General features: G+C 42.1%; 1 protein-coding gene across 1 annotated transcript in view; it reads left to right on the plus strand.

The window, feature by feature from the left end:
- The window catches only part of LOC311493765 (piezo-type mechanosensitive ion channel component 2), a gene marked incomplete at its 5' end in the record, with an annotated part of 32963 nt that extends 22742 nt beyond the window's left edge, over positions 1-10221 (plus strand). Inside the window, 20 exon segments of the mRNA XM_084552546.1 lie at positions 494-571; positions 712-878; positions 1499-1698; positions 1866-2024; positions 2170-2475; positions 2582-2840; positions 3563-3751; positions 3872-4079; positions 4170-4302; positions 4470-4617; positions 5343-5557; positions 5923-6081; positions 6184-6331; positions 6569-6757; positions 6854-6946; positions 7582-7751; positions 7983-8099; positions 8449-8528; positions 8658-8865; positions 9103-10221. Of these exon segments, the coding sequence (XP_084408672.1) occupies positions 494-571; positions 712-878; positions 1499-1698; positions 1866-2024; positions 2170-2475; positions 2582-2840; positions 3563-3751; positions 3872-4079; positions 4170-4302; positions 4470-4617; positions 5343-5557; positions 5923-6081; positions 6184-6331; positions 6569-6757; positions 6854-6946; positions 7582-7751; positions 7983-8099; positions 8449-8528; positions 8658-8865; positions 9103-9358 (3482 nt within the window). The 3' untranslated portion in view covers positions 9359-10221.

Genomic DNA, 10221 nt, shown 5'->3' on the forward strand with positions numbered 1-10221 from the left:
AAAGGAGGAGTCAGGAGGTCAGCGGAGTGTTTTGGCACCTAGAACATGTTCTATCTAGCCAAAACATTAGGTACACTAGTAAAATGAATGCGTCCTGCGCTAATCCATCCTCCTTCATGACTGTTTTCATGTTCAGTTCATGTTGAAACAGCATCAGAGAGGTGGTAATTCAACTGGATGATTATATTGGAGGATGTAGTTTGTGGTGTTGCTAAGCTGGATGTTAGCCTAGCCCACAGACTAAAATGTCAAAATAAAAGAAAGATGTGTCGGTACAACGCAATACAATTCAATAGTTCTACAAACCACAGCCTCACATCTCTCTCTGATATTTGAAACTAATGCTGAACACCAGAACTATTTACTGCCTGACTGTTAATTATGTTAGAATGCATTCGTTTTGATTGGTGTACCTAATGAACTGGCAAGTGAGTGTTATTAGTAGTTATATAAACCTGCTTTAATTAATGTTCGTGATAAATCTGTGTTCCAGGCATAGAGAGAGGAGACTCTAGTGAGGATGAACTGGAAGAAAGCATAATGGAGGAGGAGGCCAGAGAAGAGGAAAAAGGTAAACACGCATTCACACACTACGAACCCTGCCCTTTCACCTCTTACAAGCAGCATTTTTAAAGATCGGCATACTGTACTTCCTACAAAGCAGATCAAATGCAGACGTTTGGCACTTGTTGACTTGTCACTTCCTTTCAGAAAACATCCTGCAGCGCGTCATTAGCACGTTAAAGTTCGCCATGGTGTTCGTTCAGTCTCTTCTTGACGACATGACGGAAGGCCTGAACTCATTCTGTAAAGACAGCCTGGACATTTCCAAAGTGCTGCGCTTTGAGCGAGCGTTACTCAACCAGCAGCAGAAGAAGGTGGGATGAAAGCATAGAAACCCTTTAATCTTGTCTCATTATGTGTTTAATTTTACAATTCCAATAAATAAGTATACATTATTCAAGTATAGTCTCCAGTCACACACAGAGTAAAAGTTTAAGTTTGAACCCAGGCACAAATACATAGCACACTATGGTCAAATCATTAGGTACATTAGTGAATGTAAATGCATGCTAATATAACAGTGCTGTGCTACATCTTAGCTTCATGAAGGTCCTGGTATTCAACATTAGTTTAAAATATCAGCTGTGGAGACTGTTTGTAGAACTATTAAATTGTATTGTGTTCTACCAACACGTGTTTCTATTATTTTGACCACCCAATTTTAGTCAGTGGGCCAGTGTAACAGCACCACAAACTACATGCTTCAAAATGAGCATCCAGTTGAATCACCACCTCTTTAACGCTATTTCAACATCAACTGAACATTACAACAGTCATGAAAGAGGATTTAGTGCAGACCCGCAATATAAGAACGATTGCATTTATTTTCACTAGTTATCTAATGCACGTCAGTTTGCACATGTGCAGTGGTTCTCTAATTTTACTTGTCTCTCTGGTTGTGTTAACATTCTGTTTATTCATTTCACTTCCGCAGGGTAAAGAGGTGAGTCAGGCGAGCGTGAAGCAGTTTTATGAAAACTGGCTATCCCGTCAGAACACGCTGTCGTCTCAGGACGGCCTGGACGAGGCCCCACATCCTCCCTCCTCCCCGCCTACGGTCCCTTCCTCGCGTCACTCTTACGCCAAGCTGAAGAACCAAGCTTCTAAGGTGTCCTGGGGCAGCAGCTTTTCCAGGTGGGTCACTGGAGCGGAGCCTTCTTCCTTGCGTTTACCGTATTTCTTTATGTGTGTGTGTATATGTACTGATGTAGTTAACAGAGCAGCTAGAACAATCTACATTCACACGCCCTTCTTTCAGAGCCTGTATACTCATCCACTCTCTCCCTCCTGCTCACTTTCAGCTGTATGACAGATGAGACCATGCTGGGCTCCCGGCAGCCGACACAGGAGGAGCTGGATGAGCCTCCTGGTTCGCCTCCTCCACCTCAATTGCTCAGACGTCGGCTCCTAAAGGAAGCCAACGTCGACCTGGGCTCCTTTGAGACTGATGAACTTTCAAGGTGAAGGAGAGGGTGGTCTTAAACAGTCTTAAAGTACTGCTTAAAGACTGTCTTAAAAATCAAAACACAGAAAGCATCGTCTTTAAACACATTATTTCCTTTATTCTTAAAGTTAAAGTATCTCATTTTATCCTTTTCTTAAAAGCCACGAAGATGGTGCCAGTGAAAAATCAGACTATGAACATGAGTCAGAGGGTGAGGAGAAGCACACAGAAGGTGAGATGAAATGTGCGGAAGAACAAGAGGAAGAGGAGGAGGAAAGACGACAAGATGATCCAGAGATGGAGAGGGACGACCTGGATGAGCAAACACCTTGGAGAGAAGAGGGTGAACACCCAGAGTGCATGTCGCTGGATCTCAGAGAAAGTGATGGAGAGACAACTCCCCCTTCTCCCAGACCTCTGAGCCAAGAGTCGAGGAACCTCACTGCCAGCGAGCTGCTGCTCAACAAGTTAGTAGGAAATGTAATATTTCTAAGAAAGAGACAAACGGTTGCGTCACATTATAAGCTGTCAATCCCCCTTACTTTCTCTCTCTTCTTCCTTCCTTTACTGAAGTATGTTTGAAAATGACGAGATGTCAGATTCTGACAAGTTCTTCCTGACGTTGCCGAGGCCGATGAAGCTGCTGTTCGCCCTCTACAACACCATGGTGTCCAAGTCTGAGATGCTGTGCTACTTCGTCATCATCCTCAACCACATCGTGTCGGCTTCGTTCCTCTCCCTCATCCTGCCCATACTCATATTCCTCTGGGCCATGCTGTCCGTGCCCCGGCCGACCAAACGCTTCTGGATGACAGCTATAATCTACACCGAAGTAGGTTATTGCGGCATCATGTGGTGTGTTTAAATGAATCGTTTCATTGTGGTGTTAATGTTTAGAACAAATGGACATCAGAGCTTCAGTTAGCTGTGGTTTTAGTATCTGTGTTATGAATAATAAATTTATCGTTTATTCAGATTAAAAGACAAACAGTGTCTTCATAAAAACACATGCCTGTGTCACTTTCTTTTGCCTAATGATTCTTTAAAATGAAGCAGTGAGTACTGACGTCACTGTACTGATGTTATTCAGTGATTATAAAATTTGTTTATGTACAGTCAGTGCCACGTTTCTGCATAAAAGACTTTTCTTTGCAACTTACAGATATGTAATGCTCATTGATATGTTGCTCAATTAAACAGCAACATATCAATGAGTATGGAAAATGTGGTTCTCTTTGTCTACTTTCAGGATCTGTGAGAAAACTAAGGATGTTTTGAGTCATTTTTATGCAGAGATGTGAAAAAACTTCCTGTGTGATTAATGTATTGCATCAAAGTAGCCTAGTAAGGACTTAAATTACCTTTGAATTATGATAATTATTTACGATTTATGCTGATAAATTATTCAGATCTGTTTTAACTGTTAGCCCTGCGATAGACCTAATGCCAGCTAGGATAGGCTCCAGACTCCCCGTGACCCTCCAGAGGACAAGTGGTTACAGAAGTTGAATGAATGAATGAATGTTTTAACTGTCTCTCCTCTGTTTGTCTCAGCTGACAGTCGTGGTGAAGTACTTTTTCCAGTTTGGTTTCTTCCCCTGGACCACCTCAGCCTACCGAGGCATCAACGCCGAGCGGCCCTTTGCTCTGCCCAACATCATTGGCGTGGAGAAGAAAGATGGCTACGTCCTCTTTGACCTCATTCAGCTGCTCGCTCTGTTCTTCCACCGATCCATTCTAAAGGTAAGCTTGGAATTAAACCACTGTAATAAAGGCGCTTATTAAAAAAACATACCCATGTATATCTCATAATCATGGCCATCTCTGGTTGTGAATGTTATAATGACGTCCGTGACTCCACAGTGCCACGGGCTGTGGGACAACAAGGAGGTGGAGATGCCGGATTTCTTCAAGAAGATGAAGAAGAAGGCTGACAAGAGGAAGATGACAGGAGGAGATAAAACGGGCGGCAAAGAGAAAACTTCACGCCGGCTCAGGTTCCTCCCTTTGCAGGCCTCCACCACCTCCATGTTCTGCAGAAAAAAAAAAGACGACTCTGCAGAATCTCATGGTGAATACTGAAAGCTAGAGTGGATATATGTACTGGAAGTCTCTTCTTTTTTGATAGTTGCCATCACATGATTACATTTGTTTACTGCAGAAATTAAGCCCAAGAAGCAGAACAGCAAGAAAAAGAGACGAGAACGACACAAGGTTCCGCTGACCAGGAAGCAGAGGATGAGACAGCTGGCCAGAGAGAGGATGCTGCAAGCCAAAGCTACCATCATAGAAGTGTGCGTTGTTTTTTTTTCTAATTTCTAATTATAGCCACTGACTGCTGTGTTTGTGCTTTCCTCCATTAATGTTTAATTCTTAACGTCCAGTCGTTCTGGTGGATAACATTTGTACTGAATGTTAAATGCGTGCTTTTTAAAGACAGTACTCTTTGCTCTTTCTCCAGCGCTCTGCACATCTACTTACCTATACGGCAGTTTTTCTACGACATCATCCATCCAGAATACAGCCCCGTGTGCGACGTCTACGCCCTCATGTTCCTCATTGATGTCGTCAACTTCATTGTCACCATATATGGATACTGGGCATTCGGGGTAAACTAAGACTGTACATAGATACACCAATCAGTCACAACATTATGACCACTGACAGGTGATGTGAGCAGCGGTGATTATCTGGTTATCATGGCACCTGTAAGTGGGTAGGATATATTAGGCACCAAGATGTCCTCAGAGTTGATGCTAGAGGCAGAAATAACAGACAGGTGGAAGGATTTGTGCGACTTTGACGACTGGGTCGGAGCATCTCTAGACCTGCAGCTCTTGTGGGGTGTCCAGTCCAACAGAAAAGCTACTGTAGCTCAAACTGCTGAAGAAAGTTGGTGCTGGTTCTTATAGAAGGGAGTCAGAACACACAGTGGATCACAGTTTGTTTTGTATAGCTGCAGACCTTTGTCCAGTGCTGGAAGCTCAGCTGATGGAAGGAGAAATGGAGGAACGTGGCCTGGTCTGATGAATCATGTGTTCTTTTACATGATATGGATGGCCGCGTGTGTGTCCGTTATTTGGTTGAGGAACACATGACATCTTGCCGTTGCCATGGGGGTGTTCTTGGTCTGCAACAATGCTCATGTGGTGCTACATTTTAAAGTAACATCCACATAAATGCCGGGAACCAGGTTTCCCTGAAGAACATTACATTATAACGAGATCATCAATGTTATTCACTACACTGATTGGTGGTTTTAATGTTGTGGCTGATCGGTGAGTTACTTATTATAACATGCATTCACACATAAGGACGATTTGCCTCTCTGTAGAAATACTCCGCAGTAGCCGACATCACGGAGTCTCTGTCAGAAGACCAGGTTCCAGAGGCCTTCCTGGTCATGCTGCTCATGCAGTTCGGTACCATGATAGTGGACCGGGCGCTGTACCTGAAGAAGTCTCTGCTGGGGAAGTGTGTGTTCCAGGTGGTGCTGGTGTTTGGCATACACTTCTGGATGTTCTTCATTCTCCCTGGGGTCACAGAGAGGTCAGAGTTCCTTCTCATTTATTGCGCTCCTCATTTGTTTAAATGCGTTCATAACTATGCATTTACTATGTATCTCTGCAGATAACACATAGCAAATACCACTGATGCACAAAAAATTATCTGTTAGGATGTATTTGATTAAAACAACAACTATATTACAAGACAGAATTTAATCAAGATTTAGCAAAAGCTCATTGATTTATTTATAAAAGGTTTCTTTAGAAATAGTTTATTTTCCATGCTGTAGTTGAGCTCGTGAGCTGAGCTTGACTTTGTGGCCTCCCTGAACTAATGCTTATATGAGTCTGACCCGTGAGAGTGAAAGCACCAAAGGCTGATGTCTCCTCTGTGTCTGTTTGCTTCAGGAGGTTCAACAGGAACCCGATCGCTCAGCTGTGGTACTTTGTAAAGTGCATCTACTTCGGCCTGTCTGCCTACCAGATCAAATGTGGCTACCCAAACCGCATCCTGGGCAACTTCCTCACTAAGAACTACAACTACCTGAACCTCTTCCTCTTTCAGGGGTATAAAAAAAAACTCCATAGCTGCCTTTTAATAGTCAGCTCTGACATTTAAACGTTTTTAGAAAATCTAGAATTAAAATTCTTTATTGTCTTTTCTTGTAGCTTTCGGATGGTTCCCTTCCTGACTGAGCTGCGGGCGGTGATGGACTGGGTCTGGACCGACACCACTCTGTCTCTCTCCAGCTGGATTTGTGTTGAAGATATCTATGCTAACATATTTATCCTCAAGTGCTGGAGGGAGTCTGAAAAAGTAAGCGAAAATGCATTTTACTTCATTTTTTATTTAATAAATAAGCACTATTCACTCAAACTTAAAGGCAATATATTAGATGATTTAATTAATGAAATGTGCTTTATAGAGTACATTAAAAATATTTTGATAACGTTTTACCAGTTAAAATATGCACGGTGGCAATCTATTATTGGAATTTCTCATTATTTTAAGTGATTTGAAGTGTAAACTACTATCATTAATTTGCCTTTCTAGAAATACCCCCACCCTCCAGGGCAGAAAAAGAAGAAGGTGGTGAAATATGGGATGGGAGGATTCATCATCTTTGCCCTCATCAGCATCATCTGGTTCCCGCTTCTCTTCATGTCTCTGGTCCAGTCGGCAGCTGGAGTGACCAATCAGCCGGTGGACGTCTCAATCCAGCTCAGCATCGCAGGATACGAGGTCAGGGTGGACACGAGTACTTTGTGCTTTGTACTAACTTTAAAATTCCTACTTTCGGCTGATTTCTAATATTTGTTTCTCTGCGTGTTTTCACAGCCTCTGTTCACTATGAGCGCCCAGGAGCAGAACTTGGTTCCATACACAGAAGCTGGATTCAACAGACTCACCAAAGTTTATGCCACTCATCCAGTAAGAAACATTTTATTTTACTCTATATCATTTAATCAAGGGCTTGTGATCAACACAGAGTTGTAACAGGGTTGTAATGCTGGCTTTGACCATAAGGGGGTGCTACTTATGACATTGTGAGTCCTAGTTATGAAGTTGTGAGTTCTAATTGTAATGTTGTGAGTTCTAATTATGATGTTTTGAGTCCCAATTGTGATGTTGTGAGTCCTAGTTCTGATGTTGTGAGTCCAAGTTCTGATGTTGTGAGTCCTAGCTGTAATGTTGTGAGTCCCAATTGTGATGTTGTGAGTCCTAGTTGTGATGTTGTGATGTTGTGAGTCCTAGTTATGATGTTGTGAGTCCTAGTTGTGATGTTGTGATGTTGTGAGTTCCAGTTGTGATGTTGTGATGTTGTGAGTCCTAGTTGTGAGTCCTAGTTGTGATGTTGTGAGTCCTAGTTATGATGTTGTGATGTTGTGAGTCCTAGTTATTATGTTGTGAGTTCTAGTTCTGAAGTTGTGAGTCCCACATAAGACAATGCTTGTGGAGTGATACACATCTTTAGAGCCTCCACAGAACAGTGCTGTGGCATTTACTGACTTAACTGTGGATATCTAATCCCATTCTCTCTGTCTCTCTCTCTCCCTGTCTCTCAGTCTGCTATGCAGTTCATTATGAACTACGAGGCAGAGGACATTGTTGTTGCTAAGATCAAGAGCGATGCCAGTCTGCTGTGGAGCATCAGCCCGGCCAGTCGGGCAGCCATGATACAGGAACTCAGCAACTCCTCTCATATATACATGACCCTACGCTGGACGCTGCTCAGGTCAGCCCGCGTATATAGTCTATATCGTTCATGTAAATGTTAAATACGTCTTCTCACTGTCAGTTGTACAGGTACTTCTTATATACTTGTTATTCTGCTTTTCTATTTTGGTCAATTTGGCAAAAAAAAAAAAAAAAAAAAGCAAGTAATTTGGAGACAGACTCCAGATAAATAGTTCATGTTGAATGGATACAGTTGTTACATGCCACGTTCCCCTCCTTGCCTCTTCAGGAATGCGTCCATATCAATGATCGCAGAGACGATGGGAGAACACACCGTGAAGTATAATGACGACGCCTTGAGGGAAGGGATTGTGCACATGCTCAAAGGCAACAGCACCAAACCTGTGTAAGTCTCAGTCCAAACACAACCATCTGTTAATATTATGTCTTCTTCTGGTACTGAAATCAAATGTCCTGTCTGTGTTTATTTACATATTACATCATAATGAGATCGTCAATGTTATTCACTTCACCAGTTGGTGGTTTTGATGTTGTGACTATTTCAGCTGTACTGTAACTATGATAACTTGACTTTATTATTTAACACATAATACTTTACTACATTATTCTGCAGTCTATAGATGAGAAGGACTTGTTAGGACTACTTAAGTGTTGCAAGGAAACTCTACAACATCTGTGAATATTTTATTGAGACTGAAATAAATGGCGTTAAACAATAATTTTCTGTCCTATAGGATCATTCATTCTCTGTTACCAAAGTTCATCAGGGGTCCCAAAGGACCAGAGTCTAAAATGGCAACCAGGATGACAGTGGGTAAGTCACTGTAAACGTTTAACTGTTTAATAAATGTGTAATAAAACTGGAATCCACCTTGGCAGTCCTTATCCTCCCTCTCTATTCCTCTCCTTTGCCCTAATTTATCTCCAACATTTCTTCCCCCAGACCAGCAGGCGCTAGCTTTCTTCAGGCCCATGTCGGTTAAACTTCAGCAGGTCAACGGGACGTCCGAGAAGGATGCCGACCAGTGGTGGGTGGTGGAGGAGTGCTCCCCAGTTCTCACCTCCTCCGAGCACAAGTGTCACAGCATAGAGATAGTGGTGTTCAGTGATAAAGTCAGCCCTTCCAGTCTGGGCTTTCTGGCTGGACACGGGTGGGTAACATGTCGGCTGCATTCTGCCTCATTTATACACGACTATTCCTCTCTTTACAGTTAAAATTTGTCCATTTGACTACAATGTTTTGCTTAAGTTTGAAGTTAACATACAAGCTATTGATTACTCTAGTAGAGGCTAAATGTTAGATGTAAATGATTCAACAATATTTCAAATGTAATATTACTGCGCACCAAACTTATAACTGAAACTTTCTCTCCCTCTTTTCCTCACAGCATTGTAGGTCTCTACATGTCTGTGGTGCTGGTCATCGGAAAGTTTGTCAGGGAATTCTTCAACGGGATTTCCAGGTCCATCATGTTTGAGGAGCTGCCGTGCGTGGACAGGGTCCTGAAGCTCTGCACGGACATTTTTGTGGTCCGCGAGACGGGAGAGATGGAGCTGGAGGAGACGCTGTTTGAGAAGCTCATCTTCCTCTACCGATCGCCAGAGACCATGATCAAGATGACCAGAGAGAAGAAAGACAGCTAGGACTGAACAGCGTATGTTAACAAACAATAACAAGGTGCCCTGTCGCCAAGTAGCCTCAGTAGATGTATATGAGCACAGAACAAATGGAGCAGCAGGAGCGTACCATCAGAAAATGAACTAACTGTAATTATAAACCCTGCTGAAGTGCCTCTGGTACAGATTCTGAATCTCTTTTAGATCCTGCTGCTACCCATGAAAAAAAAATAAATCTGACAAAAACACTTTCTAATCATAGACCGATAATTTACTGTGGGATGCGTTACCCTTACTTTTTGCATTTTTCTTTGTCTTTCCAGTCAAATCAGACAAATTGTATATGTCTAATGACGTGTTTCAGTTATTTCAAGTTTATTTGTCCTTAATCAAAACCGTAGTTCAGATAATTCCCTGCCAGTTGGTATTTTACTATAGTTTATTCAGTCCACTGGTCAGTGCATGCACTTCTCATTGCTTTTCTATTAATGTTTTTATTGTTGTAGTCGTCCATTCTCAGACAGATTCTTAGAAGTCAATGAAATCACTGAAACATTCATGATCAACACAAACATACCTCTGTAAATACCATGTAGACTACAGCACTGATTTATTTCTATCAAAATAAAAAATAATTAGACAAACATGTTTCACTGTCTCATTCTGTGGTGAATACGATATTCAACAAGAAAACAAGGAATCGATATAGTTTTGATATCATTTTTAATACAATTAAATTTACAAATGAAAAGGAAAGAATGCTATTTCATTCAGGTCCCCCACTTTCCAACGTCATCTTGATGTTATCCATTTTCTCCCCCTCGCTGTGGAGGACAGGACGGTGACGGGACCTCACAACCCCTGGAAATCTACTTATATTATGGTCTCAC

This window comes from Chelon labrosus (genome assembly GCF_963514085.1).
Source record: "Chelon labrosus genome assembly, chromosome: 10".
Taxonomy (NCBI): Eukaryota; Metazoa; Chordata; class Actinopteri; order Mugiliformes; family Mugilidae; genus Chelon; species Chelon labrosus.